This window comes from Mirounga angustirostris, unplaced genomic scaffold (assembly GCF_029215605.1).
Source record: "Mirounga angustirostris isolate CCGP_5_RB_7025 unplaced genomic scaffold, mMirAng1.0.hap1 SCAF_10, whole genome shotgun sequence".
In the NCBI taxonomy this organism is placed as follows: domain Eukaryota; kingdom Metazoa; phylum Chordata; class Mammalia; order Carnivora; family Phocidae; genus Mirounga; species Mirounga angustirostris.
The window spans coordinates 26,577,900-26,599,159 of NW_026991718.1; the positions used below are offsets into that span (position 1 = coordinate 26,577,900).

At 39.6% G+C, this 21,260-nt stretch overlaps 1 protein-coding gene across 12 annotated transcripts in view; it reads left to right on the top strand.

Annotated features, from left to right (window-relative positions):
* Positions 1-21,260, top strand: part of LTBP1 (latent transforming growth factor beta binding protein 1) — a 395,639-nt gene that overhangs the window by 295,397 nt on the left and 78,982 nt on the right. For all 12 annotated transcript variants that reach the window (XM_064572096.1, XM_064572092.1, XM_064572089.1 and 9 more), the window contains 4 exons: positions 2,649-2,771; positions 7,846-7,968; positions 10,124-10,246; positions 17,088-17,210. In XM_064572096.1, the coding sequence (XP_064428166.1) occupies positions 2,649-2,771; positions 7,846-7,968; positions 10,124-10,246; positions 17,088-17,210 (492 nt within the window). The remainder of the gene's footprint in view (positions 1-2,648; positions 2,772-7,845; positions 7,969-10,123; positions 10,247-17,087; positions 17,211-21,260) is intronic.

Genomic DNA, 21,260 nt, shown 5'->3' on the forward strand with positions numbered 1-21,260 from the left:
CTCTCTTAGCAGCTTTTAAATAGGCACTGTGGTACTGTTAATTCAAGTATAAGTATCAAGTATTTTTTTAAAGAATTTATTTGAGAGTGAGAGAGTGTGTTTGCAAGTGAGTGGAGGAGCAGAGGGAGAGGGACAAGCAGACTCCATGCTGACTGAGGAGCCCAATTGATCTCACGACCCTGAGATTATGACCTGAGCCAAAATCAAGAGTTGGACACTTAACCGACTGAGCTACGCAGGCACCCTAGTTATCAAGTATTTTGAAAGTATTTCGTGAATGATCATCTGTACTGTCTGTTAATTTGCTTTAACTAGAGAAAATATGGTCTTAGAAATTGATTTTGTTGTTATATTCTGTAGCCCTATAAATCACATTTCCTGGTGCATACATAATTAAAGAGAACAGTCCATACCTTTTTCAACTTTTTAACATTTTTGAAACCAATCCAGATACCAGACGTGACATTTTAATGTTGCTGTCTGGAATTTACATGCCTAGTGTCTAGGCTCATTCTATCCCATTATTTATTTTGGCTCCAGCATTTAGCTTCTTCTTTCAAGTTGTTTGCATTCGGTGTTTATAAAAGTGGACTCCCACAACCAAAGAAAGGATGGACAATGAGTCAGTCTGGAAGTGCTCTTTTTGTTATCATAGAGTAGGGTCCAGTTCACCATAACTGATTTTGTGAAAGCGAGGTAGAGCACTCAGACAATGCCAGTTGGTTGGCTGTTTTCAGTTTGCATGTGAAATGTGTGCCGGTGTGTGCATGCATGCTCACACACTATTGCCTCATTTTGGTACTGCTCTATTTCTAGATATCATTTTAAGAAAACTAGAGTACAGGGGTGCCTGGGTAGCTCAGATGGTTAAGCGTCTGCCTTCAGCTGGGGTCATGATCTCAGGTCCTGGGATCGAGTCCTACATCAGGCTCCCAGCTCAGCGGGAAGCCTGCTTCTCCCTCTCCCTCTGCCTCTTCCCCCTGCTCATTCTCTCTTTCTCTGTATCTCTTCAAATGAATAAATAAAATCTAAAAAAAAAAAAAAGAGAGAGAGAAAACTAGAATACAGGTTTAAGGAAATGTTATGCAAATGAATGCAGTCCGAACTCTGGAATGCTGAATTAGAACTAGATCTCTGATGTTCATGTGTTCGTGACTCTGCCTGTTAACATTTGGAGGGTGGCAAGCTTTATTGCTTTCATGGCGAGCATTGCAAAATGAAATAGATGTAGTCAAGAGCATTTTCCTCCGTATTGTTGGTCTGCCTTATGATTAAGATGCCTGGATTGAGTTACAGACTGCTGTAAAATTAAGCCTACATCATGATGCTGTGTGTAGTTTCAGCACTTAGTGGTTTAAATTTTTCCTCTTACGGTGTTGGTTGTTCATGCTACACAGTCTTCTCAACTACAACATACAGTGGACTTAACAAAAGCATTTAGGTGGGGCACAGAACTCAAGTTTTTCTTTGTGAATTAACATCTTTTTTCAAAAAGATATATTTATTTTAGAGAGAGGGAGAGAGTGAGCAGGGGAGGGGCAGAGGAAGAGGAAGGAATCTCAAGCAGGCTCCCCACTGGAGCTCAACGGGGGGCTCGATCTCACAACCCTGAGATCATGTCCTAAGCCGAAATCACTCAAGAGTCGGACGCTTGACCAACTGAACCACGCAGGTGCCCCTGAATTAACAATATTCTAGTAAGAACATAATGAAAGCTGAATGAAATCAGTGAACACATTGATGATTTTCTATATAAATGCTGTGTTAGCAAATAATAAAAACAAACATTCCTAATTCTCTCTTCAGTGGTTTCTATCACTACACTTAACTTGTGTTAATAGAAACAGGTCAAAAGGATGGGCTTTGGAGTTAAGCTGACTGGATGCCCCTATGAGCCACCAGTTTCTCAAACCATGTGGCCTTGGGCAATCTGCTGGAACTTCTTTGAATCCTGGTTCCTTTGTCTATAAAATGGTTGGCTTCTATCGCTCCTGTTAGGATTAAAACATGCACAGCCTTTCCTGTTTCCATGCAGTAAGGGCTTGGTGAAGATGAGCAATTATTTTATTTATCTCTGCAATCTGTCCCCTACCTTCAAACTGCCCACTAAGCTTGTTTGTCCCCTAGATTGGTTTTTATAATACCGATTCAATGCTGTCTTTGAACATTTTATCAGAGTTTTTTTTATCTTTCTGCTAAGACCTCTTGTGGTTTCTTCAGGTCCCGAGTCCTGTCTTTGGCTTTCTCGAACCCTCCCTTCCTGCTGAATTCATCAGTTCCATAGCTAGACCTCAGTACGTCTTTGATTCTTTGGAATACTTCATTGTGCAGGGGATGCTACTCCCAAACTGCCGTCTCTTCTGCCCTCCCCTCTACAACGAGCTTTCCATGGAATTGATTCACAGAGCATGCTTGGTTCCTTTTTTGAGTTACTTTGCATAAAGTAAATCAAGACATAGAACTATGATCCATGCAGCTCACACCAGAGCTCCTGTTCCTCCTTTGGGCTAATTTGAAAGCTTATCTTAAAGAATCTGTCCCTGTTTGAGGATGCGCTCTTTCTATTTTTAGCCAAATTCAACTTTATTCATGTTTTCTTTTTTTTCTCTCTTTGTGGGTTTTTTCCCCCTTCTGCAACATTCTTCAAGATGTGGATGAATGCCTGGAACCACAGGTCTGCGCAAACGGTACTTGCTCCAACCTTGAAGGCTCCTACGTGTGTTCATGCCACAAGGGTTATACCCCGACACCAGACCACAGGCACTGCAAAGGTAAATGCTGTGATCAGATTTCTGTTTTTTATTCGAACTGCATTTAAGAATGTGTTAGAGTAATTAGCTTAGAAAAGGGAACCAAAAGGGGCACCTGGGTGGCTCAGTCGGTTAAGCGGCTGCCTTCGGCTCGGGTCATGATCCCAGGGTACTGGGATCGAATCCCACATCGGGCTCCTTGCTCAGTGGGGAGCCTGCTTCTCCCTCTGCCTGCCTCTCCCCCTGCTTGTGTTCTGTCTCTCTGACAAATAAATAAATAAAATCTTTAAAAAAAAAAAAAAACCCAATACACACAGTTCCACAACTCTGTGACTATACTAAAAAACATCGAATTGTACACTTTAGATGAATTATGTGGTGGTAAATTATATCTCAATAAAATTGCTATTAAAAAACATTCATCCTAGGGGTGCCTTGGGTGGCTCAGTCTGTTAAGCCTCTGCCTTCGGTTCAGGTCATGATCTCAGGGTCCTGGGATTGAGCCCCGCATTGGGCTCCCTGCTTAGCAGGAGCCTGCTTCTCCATTGCCCCCCATGCTCTCTCTCACTCCCTCCCTTTCTCTCTCTCAAATAAATAAATTAAAAAGATCTTTTTTAAAAAACATTCATTTTAGAAAATCTAGCAAACACAGAAAATAAGCAAAACAAAAATAACAGTTTCTCAATCTCATTCATCAGTAGTCCTATCTCATGGATATTTTCTGTCACTAAGATAATATATGTACGATTTTTTATCTTGCTTTTTGTCGTTTAATAGTATATCATGAGCATTTTACACATTAAAAACTTTTTTCAAATATTATTTTTGAAAGCTGCTTAAGAGTCAGTGTATTACTATTTCAGCATTTTCTTGCTGTTCATGTGTTGAACAATTACATTTTTTTTAAAACTTCTCATCATTATGTTAAAAAACAAATCTAACAAGTTTTTTTTTTTTTAATAAAACTTGGTCTGAATTTCAGGATTATTTCCTTATTTATAAAAGTGGAATAATTGGGTAAAATGTTTTTAATGTCTCTTATTTTTATTTTTAAAGATTTTATTTATTTAATTGACAGAGAGCGAGAGCAGGAACACGAGCGGGGGGGTGGGAGAGGGAGAAGCAGGCTCTCCACCGAGCAGGGAGCCTGATGTGGGGCTCGATCCCAGGACCTTGGGATCATGACCTGAGCCGAAGGCAGACATTTAACAACTGAGCCACCCAGGCGTCCCAATGTCTTTTATTATTTTGACTGAACACTAATTTCTAATTTTTAAAATGTGTTTCTTTTAATTCTAAAAGATTATTAGTTATGCTTGTATCTGTTAATTCTCTGGACACTTGTAATCATTACAACATTTATTTCATATGTTTGTTAAACATTTGTATTTTTTTGTGTAAATTTATGTTATATCTGTTCCCATTTATCAGGTTTTTTAATCCATCTATATGAACACTTTATAATACATGTGTAAACCATTATATACTTGTGTCTGTGCATTACAAATATATTTTTGGGGGCTATTATTGTTGTAATTTGTCCAAGGTTTCTCTAATTTTTCTTGGCATAATTCTTTTTTTTAAGTTTAAATTTTTTCTCTGGTCAAATCTGTGGATGGCTTCCTTTCTGCTCCTAGTTCTTTAAACCTAAAAGCATGCTCTTTGCAGGGGAGGAAGAGAGGAAATAAGTGAATTCTTCTTCTTTCTAAAGTATCTCAAAGTGAAGGATGGAGGGTGGAGGTTAATTCCTCACCATGGTAGGCAAGTAGTAAACAGATACCTTGCTGTCTTGTGAGAATTATAGCATCTCCCACTGGCAGTGGCACATTCACCGACCTCCACATTGGGGGCCCAACTCCTTGTATACGGTGGAACACTGGCCACTCCTAGCAGAGCAGGTCAGGTGGGCGCAACTCCCTGCCCTCCGGGTCCTTTTCCTGCCAACCCACATCTGCAGCCTTCCTACCAAGTTCTTCTAGTGGTTCGCCATGCAACCTTGGATAAATAAACTCAGATTTCCAGTCTCATACAATCTCTAAAATTGGGGGATTGGGGCGCCTGGGTGGCTCAGTTGGTTAAGCGACTGCCTTCGGCTCAGGTCATGATCCTGGAGTCCCGGGATTGAGTCCCGCATCGGGCTCCCTGCTCGGCAGGGAGCCTGCTTCTCCCTCTGACTCTTCCCCCTCTCATGTGCTCTCTCTCTCTCTCATTCTCTGTCTCAAATAAATAAATAAAATCTTTAAAAAAAAAATAAAATTGGGGGATTGGACTCTCTAGAGGGATAATGCTCTGAGGAAGCACATGTTGGGTGAATGACTTTTAACCACTTTTTCACTCTTTCTTACTCAGCCATCCTAGCTGAGCCTGCTCCTCTCTAAGAAGGCTTCCCAGCATGCCCAAATTCACACCATCATTTGATGCCAGCCCTAGGAACACTATGTCCCCTCTATGTGATGCTCGGCTGTGGAAGCTTCTCTTCATCCTTCCCTTTCTTTTGGGTGTATCCTGGAACCCACGTGTTCCAGGCACTGTGTTCAAATGCAGATGTTACTGAGAGGTTTTAATCTCTCAAAGGACTTTTATTGGTTGGAAAAGATAGAAACCTACTACAGATCATTGTAGATAATAAAGTACCAAGTGATGAAGGTTAACAGTATCAGCAATGTCACGGAGATGTCATATACCCCTGACCTTATGTGGGGGCCAGAGCATTTCACCTTTGTATTTATTCCTTCCAAAAACCCATAACCCCAACCTCTTATCATGAGAAAAACATCAGACAAATCTAGATTGACAACATTCTACAGGGGTCTGGCCCATACTCTCAAGACTGTTAAAGTTGTGAAGAATAAGGAAAGATGGGGGAGACAGGACCCCTAAATACAGTGTGGTACCCTGGATTGGGTCTTGGAACAGAGTGCATGAATCAAAAAAACTGGTGAAACCCAAATGAAGTCTGGAGTTTAGTTTAAAAAGAAGGAGTGCAGTATATCAGAACCTAGTTTGGACACTCAGAAGTGTGAGCTTGGGTAAGTTTTCTTCCTTCGCTAAGCCTTACTTGCTCATCTGCAGAAAGGCAACAGTAATGGTACCTACTCAGGTGGATGTGAGGATTGTGTAAAAAAATACAGAAACAGAGGTAATGTGTGGAGAATGAGATAACGCAGGGACAGAGTCTGACACGTAGTTGATGTTGTTATTCACCAGATCATAGGCATGTACAAAGTTCTGTTAAAGCTAATCCTGCTTGCGTGCTGCTGGGAAAGCTTTCCGAGGTACTGCTGTTCGACCTTGGTCCTAAAATTTTGAATATGGAAGGGAGAAAACCTTAGGAGGCAGAGGAAGCTGCACATGTCAAAGGTTAGAGGTGGGAAAGGGCTGTTACCGCCACTTGCCGGTGAACCTTGCCCCCCCTACTCTGGTTTTCCTGGTCTCTGCATTGCAGTGTGGGATGGGGTCAGGCAAGATCCCCATCCGCTGCTCTAGAAACCTACATATACACTGATTATTTTCCTTACTCCCCAATCAAAGCCCACCCTTTTTACGATAATAATTTATATAACATCCTTTTTCTGTAATTATTTCATAATCTTTCCCAAACCACGTCAGCTCACCGATGTCAAATTCTTCCCAGATCCTAAATCTGTCCCTTTTCCAATATTCCAGCAACTGCCAAATTTCACCTTAGTGCTAAATATTGACTTGGGGTTTTCACCTCACTAAATGTACTGGCAACTTTTTTTCATGTTGTGAATATGCTGTCTCATGTATTAATTCAGTACTTTTTTCTTTATTTCTTTTTTGTATCTGTGTTTTTGTATCTCTTTGTACATTTTAGCATTATACGTCCTAAATTTATAAATACCTGGAGATAGTCTCTATTTTAACTCTGAGCTGGATTTGTCACAGTGATATGTATGAAAGTCCCTTAAATCCTTTTCAGGGAAAACGCTGTTTTCTATTTATCTTTTGGCACAAAAGAGAGAAGACATTTGTCCTGCATGCCTGTTTTATTAGAAAGCATTCTTTTGTCGTAGGAATTTTGTCCCTCGTCAGAAAAGAAAAAGGCTTTTTTTTTTTTTAATCTGTAGAATTACACTGCCTCTGTCCCCGTGGTCATTTTAAAGACCCCAAGATCACCTTATTCAAGATAACTGGGTTGCCTCAAGTTGTTCCAAGTGTGTGTGTCATTATTTATAATGAATTACTTCTGACAGTATTCCCGACGTAAATGAGTAACTTATGTAAGATGTCTGGCATACCCTGACAGTACTTGGAATGGAGGGTATATTCTTGCTGCAGACATCTTCACATGGGAATGCTTAATTTGTCATCTTCTTTGAGAAAGTCAAAGAGAGTCCAAGGCACTAAAAATGTTGTCAGACATTACGTGAGATCCAACGAGCTCCACACGCTCTTGTTGGTCTTAAGTTCTTGAACTGACGTCTCAAGTACTTACTAGAATGTGCTGAAAGAAAATGTGGCATAGACTGTTCTTTGCTGTCGACCACTCCTAAAGCTAATAGACTTAGAGCATTTGGAAAGGTACAACATCGTTCTGAAAGCGACATTCAGCTCACTGATTTAATTTCTCTATTGGCAGTCAATAGTGGGCAGGCAGGACTTGCCGTGGTGTTGATCCATTTTATTTACAAATAAGTGAAACCAAAGTTTCTAGTAAACCAGATTAATTTCTCTAAAAAAATTAATTAAAAAATGAATTCATGAGCTGCAATTACATTAATAGGTTATGTGAGCTATTTCAGGAAACATGGGATAATGCGACACCTTGCTTACATCAGGATACAATTCAGAAGATTAATGCCACATGAGAGGCTAAGAAATACGGCTTTGCTCAGGAAATGGGTAGTTATTGGTCATGCTTGAGGGGAAGGACTGCGCCGCAAATGGAGTTCTCCTGGCAAAACCTTTCAGATGCATTTTAAATAATAAGATATTCTCAGAAGAAAATAATAGTTAGACATTGATCTTTAGGACCTGATTTCGTAGCTTGATTTATAGGCTCAAAGTTTAGGTAACAGTATGTTCTAGTTATGGGCCTAATTTAAAATAATTGTCATTCTTTTATTTACAGACACTGATGAGTGTCAGCAAGGGAATCTGTGCATGAATGGGCAGTGCAAAAACACGGAGGGCTCCTTCAGGTGTACCTGTGGGCAGGGGTACCAGCTATCAGCGGCGAAAGACCAGTGTGAAGGTAGGAGCGTGGCTCTGTGAACTACTGTGGTTTTCATTTAAGGCCACTGGCCTGAGAAACAGTACTCAGTAAAGGGAGCGTCTTTCAGAAGCTAACTGGATGGTTTCATGAGAGTGCCAAAAAGCAAGGGACCTCAGCTTAAGTCAGAAAAATCAGTAACACAGGATGGAAAAGTGTTAAATTTGAAAAAGAAGGTATTCATGATCAGTGGCTGAGCATTTATCTTAGGAAGAAAAAGCATTGCTCTCTGTGTAATTCCTTGCTGCAGAAAATCAGTTCTATTTAATTCATTTGAAAGTTTTACCTACTCAGATTTCAGCAACTGGAAGGTTATTATATCAGCCCAAGACTGAAAGAAACAGCATCCCCCTTATATCACAGATCAAGTTTGTGAAATATGTCCTGTTTCTACAGGTGATAGTATTTTGGATCTCGCTGAGGTTGACCTCAGACTTAAAAAATATATTTCGTCGAATCTTTCACAGAATTACTTCACTTCTAAGTATATGCTTCCTGAGCTTGATATGATGGTATCACTGGTGGACAAGCACAAGAGTCTAGAGTTCTTGAAAAGAAAGGTCATTTAAGTGCCATTTAAGAACAGAATATACAGTCTACAGGACCAATAGGGAAACAAATCATGTCCATGGCTGTATGTAAACTTTGACTATTTAATGAGTGCAAATGTCTTCTGAGATGCTATTATAAATGATGGTACCACAAAGAGATCAACCAGTATCATCACGACCTTCCCCAGTTTCCCCTTTCTTGAACAAGGAAAGACGTCACAATTCCTGATCTAGGAGTTGAGAGTACACACAAGCATACTCATGCACACAGATAAATTAAGTAATTCATTCTAGATTCTACAAGTCCCTCTCAAAGTTTTTTACTTTATTCTGTGACTCCTGACCCTAATTAGCCAAGCATTTATCAAATGCCCACCGTGCATTGAGGACTACAAATGAATGTATAATAAGGGAAGAGGTCAGTCTACAGATAATATAATAAGGCTCTCATGTTCATAATCCTTCCTTTTGAAGAGCCTGTGATGTCACTATCAAAAATAAGATACAAGCAAAACCACCCACCAAATTATCAATAGGGGCAAACCAATTTTTAGGTGCCAAATGCCATGATAATCAACATGATGCTGTAACAGAGCGAGGGAGAGCAGAGTTGTGCGGGGTCCCTATGGAAACTGATGCTTGTGTTGGCTCTTCTAGAATCCCATTGCCAGAAGTAGGTAAATGTACTCAGATGTGAAGAACAAAGCCTGTCAACCAACAACAGGAATTAATGCCTACTCACTGTGAAACACTAGATCATCTAAGTCATAAAGGATGTGGTAGACATAGTCCTGCCCTCAGGAAACTTAAAATCTAATGGTAAAAGTAAAACAATTGAATACATGCCATATATCATGTGCCTTCTGATGTGCGGATATGACGCGTGTTTGTGCTTGAGCCTGAGCTCAGGGTTGGGTTACAAAAAAATCATCTCTAAGCTGAGGATATGTGGGTTAAGAAGAGAGATTCAGTGGCAATGCAAATATCAAATTGGCTGAGAGGAGGGAAGGGCCATTAGATTTGGCCAGAAAATCACTGAGAGAGAAAAAAAAAATGGAAGCCTAATTGCCAAGGGGCTGAAGGGTGTATCTGTGAAAAAGAAATGAAGATGTTTATGCCATGACACTTTTACAAACTTCTCTTGTAAAGGGCCAGATAGTACATGAATTTTTGGTGCTATTTTCCAATAAAATTTTGATTACAGTAGTAGAGCTATAGTTTGCTGACCTCTTCTTCAGACTGTTACAGGCCTAAGTGCTTTTAAGCTCAGTGTTCTATTTGAACATATAAAAGAGATTTGAGAAGCTAAGTTGAGGCTTACAGATGACAGCAAAGTATTTGCCACTCATCGGTGAACATTGGGATTAATATGTACAGATTCTTAGCTTACTGGTTAAGATTTTAAGTTCATCTGGATTTTCCCTCCTGGGGGATTCATGACCTTTTACTGGAGATCAGCTTAATTCATATAACAAAGAGTCTAAATTAATTATAACCTAGATAATTTATAGACTTCTTTACATGCATGATTAAAAATATTTTTAAGGTACCACTTATACAGTGTTTTTTTACTCTCTTGCCCATAGATATTGATGAATGTCAGCACCATCATCTCTGCAGTAATGGACAGTGCAGGAACACAGAGGGCTCTTTCCTCTGTGTTTGTGACCGAGGTTACAGAGCATCCGCCCTTGGGGACCACTGTGAAGGTGAGAATTGCTCCTGACTGCAGAATCCCAGAAAAATCTGGACATCATCCTGGGTTTTGTACTTGAGTCCAACCTTTTGACCTCACAGTCAGGACATTAGGTTCCTGCAAAATCATTTTCCCCATGGTCACACAAATAATGAAAAGAAGCCAGTAGAATCCAGGTTTTCCTTGCACTGCTCAGAGCCGTGGTTTAGAAGAATGATGCCAGCTAAATGAGTAAAGAGTCCGTTTCACTTTTCTCAGCTTTAGATGGTTTATCCTGGGTATATAGTTCTGAACAGTAATACCTTGTTTTTGCAGGACCAGCATGCAAATAAGTAAACACAAGTGAATTTTCCAGATAGCTGGGAAGTTTTTAAGAGCTGAACTTTAGGACGCCTGGGTGGCTCAGTCGTTAAGCGTCTGCCTTCGGCTCAGGTCATGATCCCAGGGTCCTGCTTCTCCCTCTGCCGCTCCCTCTGCTTGTGCTCTCTCTCCCTGTCTGACAAATAAATAAAATCTTAAAAAAAACAAAAAAAAACAAAAAAAACTAAACTTTAATTCAATTTTGAGGTTTTTGCATAAGTATTTCTAAAAGATACCCTAGGTGTAGAGCATGGTATAATTGTAACCAACCCACTATGTGCTGTGCCTCAGAGCCTCTGGGGTGGTTGGCTGGTCTTTCCCATGTGAACATGTGAACTCTCTGTGTTCATTGTCTACCCAACTCACCGTTTTTTTCCAGTTCATCCTCTGATGTCCCGCATGTAGAACCTGTCAGTTGTGAGACCAGAAATATGAAGAGTTAGAGTCTGTGAGTGAGGGGTTAAACCCCACCGTGGAGAGAAACACATGAGCTTTTCAGGGAGTGGTTTTGTGGCACAAATGTGATACACAGTGAAAAATGGTCACGATACTTTCTCCCTTGTTAGTCCCTCTTGGTTGGGAAAGATCCATTATACTTCATAGCATCCTACTTTACTGACCAGAGAACTTGGCACAACCAGAGACAAACTTTCCAGAGGGCAGTTGGGACAGTTTCAGAGGCCTTAAAATGTATGTTATTGCTGAATAAGTAAATCATCTAGGATTTGATCCTAAGGTAATAATAGTCTTCAAAGGGCTAATGACTTCATTGAAAAGTTGTAATCAACATACCTATTGAAAAATAGGCAAACAAGTGATGATCTAAATAATGAAATTTGATTGAAAAATTGTGTATTGGGAACTCTGTAACATAGGGATAACTGTTAATGATTCAACATAGTGTCTTTCTAAGGTGGGAGAGGCAGGCGTGCAGCTGGGGACTAGCCATGGAAGAACCTCTTCCAGAATAAATAGGTGACGGGGCACATGCTAAGGCCCTGAAAACCTAAACTGACCACCAGCATCTCTTCTGTCCTAACCCCTGACCGACCCAGAGGGCAACCAAGGCTATTGATTGGTCCTCAGTAGAAGGCACATTGCTGTATTTTGGCTGTTTTAATGTGTTGCCCATCTCATCAGAAGTCCAGGATTTTTTATTCTATCAACATCAACCGCATGAAAAGCCAAACAAAAACTTTTTAGCCAATTTGCTCATCATTGTTAACATAGATATTCAATAAGAAGGCTTCTTTTGGAGTATATAATTGGTCCTTTGTCTCTTAAAGTCAGGGCTAATTTCCCTGGTGTTCTAGGTTATAAATAGAATTGGAGTCCATTCAACTAATTCAGTGCTGTCTTTGAAACTATAATAGCACTTCAGCCTGCTAATTCCCAACTAGTAGTGTTTCCGACCCTCCCCAGTGGTATTTAGCTGTAATTAACTGAGCTGTTGCTGTTCACATGCCTCTCACGGCTGTGGGAGGAAGAACCATCTTTCTTGTTGGCTTTTATATTTACATGTGTAACTTTCCTCTAATAATTCTGCCAAAGGCCTTGTTTTCTTGAAGTGTTATCCTACAGTCCTTCTGGAAGTCAGAATCAGAGTCAGAATCACAAGTATTGTGCTAATGTCTATGTGTTACTTGCACCAACATGCTCAGTAGCCATTCAGCCTGTGAAGGGTGGCCTCCATTGTTCTGGTTATTAGAGGTCTTGGCATCTCAGCCTTCAAAGGCCCTGCCTCTGACTTGTTCCCTTTCTAGATACAATCTCTATTTCCGTGCGCGCCTTAGCCCCTTCCCCAGCCCATCACTATGATTGCTCCATGCTAGTCCCTTGCAAAGCCTAAAAAAGAAGACTTATGATTTACTCTGCCTTTCTGTGGCCCCTCTCTCTTGGTCATTTCTTTGTGGACCAAATCAAAAAAGGTGAGAAAAGAAGTGCTTGTATTTGTTTCCTTGTGACATTTCTTTCCAAGTCAAAATCATTCATTCTTTTCATGTATGCATTCATTACACAAATATTTGCATGCCAAGGATGTACCAGGTATTGTTAGGTATAGGATATATAGTAATAAACCAAACAGACAAAAATTCTTTCCTTTGTGGAGCTAACATTCTAGTGAGGGAGATATGCATGATAAATAAGTAAAATATATAGTTTGTTAAGTGGCAATAAATGCTATGGAGAAAAATAAAAGGGGGTATATGGGAAGTGTGGAAGGGGGGAGGGGGCTGATCTGAAAGGCAGATGGACCTGTGTGTGTGGAATTCACGAGTGGGTACTGGGCTGTGAGTCATTAACATATAGATAGTGTTTAAGCTGTGAAATTAGAAGACATCACCAAGGGAGTAAGGATAGTTAGAAGAGAAAAGGGGTTGAAGATGGAGTCCTGGCCCCCCACTTATAAGTGAGGAGGAGGATAGGAACAAGCAAAGGGGATTGAGACCAAGTGGCAAGAGAGGAAGGATGAAAATCAAATCCAAGAGAAGAAAACATTTCAGAGAGGAGGGAGTCATGAACTGTTGTCAAACAGCGCTGCTAAGCAAGATGAGGGCCAGGATTGACCATGGGATTAAGCAGGGTGGGGATCTCTGGTGACTTTGACCAGTGCATTCTCTAGTGAAGGTGTGATCAAGATTGACATCATTTCCTTAAAGCCTGTTGCCCAAATCTTAGAAGGGCTCTATCTTTCACACCACCCTAGGCAGTGGTGCAGGACCATCCCATGTGTTGGGCTCTCTCTTAATGTTCAGCCTGCTTTTTCTTTTCTCTTCTCTTCTCTTCTTTTTCTTCTTCTTTTTTTTGCTTTTGAAGATAGAGGTCTTTCAAAAAAATTTAGACTAAATCAGGCTCTAATGTAATGCAGTTTTCAAATCTATACAATCATTTATAAACACTTAGAATAAGTGTTTCTTTTCCTCACATAGGTTCTCTTAGATTTTGAAAAATGAATGAAAATCAAATGATTTTAAAGTAGTATGAACAAAGCTGATGTGCTTCCCTTATGCTAAGGCAAACATCTAGGTAATGCAGTATGTTTCTCTTGTGGATGAAATTCATGTTCTCAGGGCTCTCCTTCATCTTTTTTGAGTTGAGATTTCACATGACACTAATGATCCAATATGCCTTTCCTTGGTTATCTTAGTTTCCAACAGAACAAGGAAAGGTAAATCTAAAAACCGACTGCCTACGTAACACCCATGAGAATAGCTGTGGAGCTGTTAGAATAAATATGGAAAGTTGGAGCTCTCATGCCAGCCTGTGGGAACGTAAAATGGTGCAGCCACTTTAGGGGACCGTTTTATCACAATTTAAACCTACTTTGTGACTCAGCCACTCCACCCCTAGGAATTTACTCAAGGAAAATGAAAGCCTGTGATTACACTAACACATGAATGTTTATTAAAACTTTATTCATAATAGCCAAACTGTAAACAGTCCAAGCACTCATCAAAGGCGAATGGGTCAACAAATGGAGGCACATTCTTATGGTAGAATACTACTCGGCAATAAGGAGGAGAGAGCTGTTGGTATACACAATAACTTAGATCAGTCTCAAAAACACTGTGCTGATCAGAAGCCAAACGGAAAAGGGGCACAAGGAAACCTTTAGGGTGATGGAAATGCCTACACCTTTTTTTTTAATGGTTGGTCTAATATATTCACTTAATACATGTTTTATGGCAGAGATTCATAACACAGTAGATGCGTTTATCCCCATTTGGCACAATCATTATTGAAAACCAATCTGAGAGTTGGGGTTTATGAATTATTTGCATAGAATTTATATCTAAAAGCCTAGTCTTAGTTAACTTTCTTTCCACTTTTAGAAATCTTGATGTACCAAGGGTCAGTTAGCTGGGGAATAAAACATTCTTTGGCATGGAAATGAAACCTAAAGGTTTCACACTTCATGGGACACACTCCTGCATGCTCTTCTCTGTCTTGTGCATAATTTTCCTTTAGTGTCTTTTTCGTGACATGAGGTTAATTAGGAATGGAAATTTCAGGGCAGACTGGAAAAGGAGTCAAAGGGAAATATCACCAAGGCTTATGTTTGTAACTATAGAATAACATTCTTACAGAGATATCTCACAGTTCTTTAAAAAATGGTTGCATTTGTGATGATTTAAGAATCCAACAGTGATCCCAACAGATGTAAATGGATAAAGAAATGTCTACTTTGATTGTGATGGTGATCACAAGAATGGATCTACATTTGTTCAAACTCATTGAACTAGACTCTTAAAATTAAATGCATGTATTGTATGTAAATTTTACTTGAGTGAAGTTGGAAAAACACACTAAAGAAGGGATAATCCACTTTAGTTGTGACAAGGTCACGTCAGCTGTGTTTTATGTTCTAGGATCAGTATCAGAAACATTTTAATCTAGGGGGACAGCCTGACTTGTGTTTCTTTCGGTGGAGTAAAATTGTAAGGTGCTTGCTTGTTTCTCTTTGATTTGCCTCATGAATGGTGCAGAAGCCAGTTAATAAGTGGATTGGGTTCTATGAGGAAAATTTAATTTGGTGTGCCAACATTTTGAATGAGACAATGAGGAGATTGAGACTACAACTGTCTCCATGTTCACTTCTTCCTGGAACTTCTCATGCGTTTTCGCAGCAATCATAATTATTGGCAAGAAATGCCATCATATACCAAAGTCTGAGAGAACAAAGAAGGTTTTGTTCCTTAGCTTTCCTCAATGCTCATAATTAAAATCCTGCACAGACAACAGAAGAGGGAGTCATGGACTATGTTAGGAGTAATGAGCTCTGACTGGAAGTAAATGTGGTAATAAAGAGCCCTCGTGAAAGATCTGCCCGGCATTCACGCAGTGAGGGGGGTCATTAATTGTCTCACATGCTCACAGTCAGAACTCATTACTGGTTACGTAAACCATGTTTAGTTGCACATATGCTATAAATATATGCATTAAAAAATCCAGTCAACCTCAAACCTATTGGTGATAGCTGCTGAGTAAGTGAATTCAATGGAGCTTTTGATCTTGTTGATTCCCTTTCCTGCCAAAAGCCCCCTTCTTCCCCTCCTCCACTTTCTACTCTGCTCTCCAGGCTTCAAGTAAATCCCCTCTGTTACATGAAGCCACCTTTGGCTTTTATGGTATCTCTTCTCTAAATCCATGTGACACATGAAGTTGGTATTATTCTTTTGACAAGTAATTATATATTTTGGCAACTCTTAGGTTGAATTTGCTTGGACTTACAAAGCAATGTAATATTTTGTGCTTATTTTTATTAATTTAATTTAAATCATTTCTGTTTGGGAGAAGAAATCATGTCAAATACTTGAAAATTTTTCTTACAGGGCGCCTGGGTGGCTCAGTTGGTTAAGCAACTGCCTTTGGCTCAGGTCATGATCCTGGAGTCCCGGGATCGAGTCCCGCATCGGGCTCCCTGCTTGGCAGGGAGTCTGCTTCTCCCTCTGACCCTCCTCCCTCTCATGCTCTGTCTCTCATTCTCTCTCTCGCAAATAAATAAAAAATTTAAAAAAAAATTTTTTTTTCTTACAATGCAGAGTACCGGATCTTGTATAAATAGATGCTCAAGATATTCTTTTTTCTTTTTTGAGAGGGAGAGAGGTGGGGGAAGGGCAGAGGGAGAGGGAGAGAGAGAATCGTAATCAGGTTCCATGCCTAGTATGAGCCCCACACAGGACTTGGTCTCATGACCCTGAGATCATGACCTGAGCCAAAATCAAGAGTCAGACACCTAACTGACTGAGCCATCCAGGTGCCCCACTCGCTTTCTATATTTATTATTTTTTAGAGAGGGAGACAGAGGGGGGTGGGGAGGGGCAGAGGGAGAGAAAGAATCTTAAGCAGACTGCATACCCAATGCAGAGTCTGTGTTGGGGCTCAATCTCAGGACCCTGAGATCATGACCTGAGCTGAAATCGAGTGGGATGCTTACCTGACTTAGCCACCCAGGCACCCCTAGATGCTCAGGATATTCTTAATACATATTTGTTTATTTATTTTTAAAAGAGAGAGAGAGTACAAGCAGGGGGAGGGGCAGAGAGAGAGGGACAAGCAGACTCCTCGCTGAGCAGGGAGCCCAACCCTGGGCTGAATCCCAGGACCCCAGGATCGTGACCCAAGCCAAAGGCAGATGCTTAACTAACTGAACCACCCAGGTGTCCCTCTTAATACATATTTAAAGAATATTTTTATTCCCTGTTGTTACCAAGAACATAGCCAAGTAAATTGTTTAGTACAAGACTTTGACGGTTTCTCTTCCAAATTTCATTTGATGTTAAAACTTTAGTTTATTGTTCAAAGCCAAAATCTTTTCAGAATGTTTCATTTTTAAAAATCAAAAGTTAAAAAGCTGTCTTCCATTAAAAATTATATTCTTGTAAAAGATGTAAAATTATGTTCATTTACGTGATTTTTGTGTGTAAGAGTAATGCTTAATTTTTTTTAATAGAGTTTATTCCATCTTTTAAATTTTTAAAATTGACTTACAGATATCAACGAATGCTTGGAGGACAACAGTGTTTGCCAAGGAGGAGACTGCATTAACACTGAAGGGTCATATGATTGTACTTGTCCAGATGGATTCCAGCTAAATGACAATAAAGGATGTCAAGGTACTTCTCTGCTTTTTAGTCCTGATTTACATCGTTGTTCAGTTCTGTGGTGCTTCGTGATGGTAGTCTGTGGCTTTACCCATTTATATATAAATGAGCTATGCCAATTTATAGTTTTAAAAATCTCTTTCTTGGGTCTGCATCAAGTATGGGAAGTTCTTACTTTGTACTCCATGTTAACTGAAACTCAAGCATTTTGGAATTGTGCCCTAGCTTTGCAAGCTTCTGTGGTAACTGAGATCACCTGAAATTGCTGTTCCTTCCATGGGCCAGTCTTGGTGCTAGATTAAAAATTATCTTCTGGCTTTTTTTATGTCCTTCGTGGGTATATTTCATTTTATCTCATAGCTGGTATTTATCCATCCTTTTCTTGATCTCTGTTTTTATCCAGTATTCAGCTTTTTCCTCTTCCTAAAAAAAAAAAACCAAAAAAAAACCTCATTAATAATTTGGTCAAAATTATAGAGGTATAGAGGACAGAATTTTATTATTTCTTCAAAGTGCTATCACATTTCATCTCCCAAACAAAGATATAGAGGATGCAAGGTACTGATAAGAATACAGCACCAACCACAAGAGCTTTAATTGAACACCTACTATGTGCCAGTTGCTTTGGGTAGCTCATAGATTTGTGGAGAATTTAAGAGGCAGCTTTTCTTATATCCATTTTGTACATGAGTAACTGAGGCTCAGAGAAATTAATTAGCATGCTCCTCCCTTGAGATTTGAACCCAAGATTTTTTCCCACTATTCTTGCCTGTGTTGCCCTACCAATAATTACTACATTTATAGTGAAAAGAAAGAAGCCTGTGAGATTCAGTGTTTTTCCCCCAGTATAGCACACTGAGTTATTGGTGATGCTGGGACTAAAAAATCAGATTGTTTAGATCCTTCATCTCAACATTTTTAGCTCTACCTGGCTGCCCTCCCAGTTTTCCTTTTTATTAGTCTTAAGAAATCCATGCCTATTTCTTCCACCAAAGACTCTCACTTATCTTTATCTTTATACTTACTTATTTCTGCTACTTGGATAATTTTTTTTCCTAGTTGTTTCCCCTCCATTAATGAACTGTGAAGTGTATCCCAAAGTACATGTAAGTAGAGGTTGGAGTTCTTCTTTATCCACTGCTCCTGGACATGAATAACTTTTTAATTCCGGATTGTCATCAATTGTGTCTTCTCTCTCATGTCCAGGATGTATAGTACTTGAAAGGGAAGATGGTGCATACTGTCTAAGATGTAGCACTAGAATCACACTATACCCTATATCCGTAGCATTGTCCACACCCAGCTGTACGTCACTGTGATACCAAAGACACGGACCTTTGCCTTGAGATCTTTTAAAATTGATTTACTTACTGATCCAAGATTTAACTATACTGTGATGTACCTCATTTGCTGTCCTATATTCCTTTACCATTGTGATGCAGTAAGGTGAATTTAAATTTTTCAGTATTTTCAATGCAGAAAGTAAATGTGCTTGGATTTAATGCAACGGAGAAGAAATATTTGAATTATAAAATTGCTGTGCGAATATTAGAACTTTTACATCTTCAAATGAATCTTGATTTATATAAAATGCCAAGAGTTGCCCCCTAAAAAAACCTCAGTATCCTGTTTTTTATTATAGACATTTGGGTTTAAAAGTGATACTTTCTTTTCTCATTCTTCTCTTCCACAGTTTTTGACCAAATAGAGGCAAACTCAGTCTTCTGTAAATGGACAATGATTGCATATTGCAGATTTCATAAACTTTTAGAGTTAAATCATAAGGAAGTAATTTAGCCATCTGATTTATTAATTATACTACTGTCTTTTCTCAATACATTAAATTTGTTTGTGATTTGATATCAACTCTAATATGTCACTTCTCCAAACATGTTTTATTAACTGTAAATCCTTAAATTAATATGTCTGCTTAAAAAACTTAAATCCGAACAAATGAAAAATATTCCTGAAGCAGGTTTTAGTACCGTTTAGATTATTATCTATGAATCTGTTCCATCACCCACCTTTCCCTGATTAGAGGCTGTTTATAATGACAGTGTACAGTCATCTTGTTTTAAATCCTCTCCTTTGGCTGTGTCGCTAGAAGCAGCCTTCTGATCTTTCAGTCCACCTGAAGTTACCAGCCTACTTCTGTCTAATCTCATGGCCAGGTCACATTCTGTACATAGGCGTAGATTTTACAGTTTGTTTTAATGCTGAAAATGTGATTGATGCCAGTGCTGATAACTATGGGACACACACGAATGACAGTGTGTGATAGACATAAGCTTTAAACTTTACCTAATAATCTGAAGATAGTTCCATATTGAGTAAGGCATTTTCAGTTGGAAGTGTAAGAGTCTCTTCCCCCAGCAAAATTCATGCTGATATACAGACAGCATGGAAATTCCATGTTAATAGTCTCTGTAGGAATGTGACAGCATACATTTGAGATTCAGAACACACACTTCAGTTTTGCGTTTTGACTTACACATGTGAAATTGTGAATTTCTGTGGAATCTCGGACCCATGAAAGAAACCCAACTTAAATATAGTCTGGCTTTCGGCTAAGTTACTAGCAGCATAGTTTAAAAATGCCTCAATAAGTACAACCCAAATTGAATGCATATGTTTCTCCAGTTCCAGATATTCATGTTGTTCTTCCTTAGCGGTTTCCTGGAAAAAAGTCTGGGAATTCGTCTTCAGTTCCTGTCATCAAACTTTTTAGACAATTATTTGTTAATCAGTGACTTCTCTTGAAGCAAGCACTTCATGCACATTATTCCCTATGCAAAGTTGCAAGTTGGCAGCTTTTAAAGGGCCACATTGAGACATAGGATGAAATGAGGAGGAGGTTTGGATAACCTGTTGGGCTCCACAAGGTGGATATGGACCTTGGGCTTGCCCCCCAGGCCAGTAGAACTTTATTGAACCTTGTTGCCCAGATAGAGGTAACTCAAGGCAGCAGGTTGGAAAGAATGAAACTAAAAGCCAAGAGAAGGTCAGAGTTCAAAAAAGATGATCAGTCTAAGGTATTACCGGTGGGTAGGGACAAATCATAAAAGGTATCAGAGATTTTATAAAAAGTGAAGGATTTCACAGGGTGAAGTCACATTGAGAAATAGTCAAGTAGAAAATGATTCATTGCTCTTCCTCGAAATGCTCTTAAAGTAGTGACAATAACAAGAGTGGGAGGATTTTTAAGAAATATGAGTAATTCCTGCTTGGTTTCTTATTTTGATTCAGCAGTGGATAGGCCAACTAGTGCGAATATATGGCAGATGGAATGGTAAAGAGTTAAGGATTGATACAGACAGATGAATAAATCAGTGGTGTTGCCAGAATATCTGTCACACAGTGAGGTGAGTAGAGCAAAAAGAAGAGCACCAGGAGATCCTGGGTACAGAGAAAGGGATGACTTTATGGAGGAGAACTGTAGGGTTGGTGGGTAAGCATGTTCTAGAGGTCACTGGGAAGGGCTCATAATCCATGTTTTCCATGTGCCCATTAAGCTTTACAACTATGCATGTTGGCTCCTACCTCCCCTGTTACACTGTGAGCTTCATAATGGCAAGGGCCCCAGCCTGTTCAACCTTCTCATAAGAAGCATTCAGTAAATGGTTTTAACTGAATTAAAAATGGACTTCTCAGAAGATGTATCAAGGACCTCTTTACTGAGAGGTAAAGGAGACTTCAGAAAGGGAAGAAAATGGCCTTAGTAGGGCTCCTGCCTGTAGGGTGCCGAGGACCTGTGATAGTTTTCATGGCCCTAGTTAACTAAGAGTACCTTACCCAATCATGGTTTAATTAGGAGAGAGTGAACATAACTGAGATTTTGTGGTGGGCAAACATCCCTAATATACTATGAATGTGCTGTACTAGGAGTTGGGGACTCCATTCAAATATGTAGTTCTCTTCAAGGAGCCATCAGTGTAATAAGGGGCACAACCGAGTAAAACATTGATTAAAATACGTGCAGACAGGTAGTTGCATATGTTAGTACCGTTGTAAGTGACCATTCTCTAGGATTCCTTATGTTGTCACTATAAGCACTTGTATCCA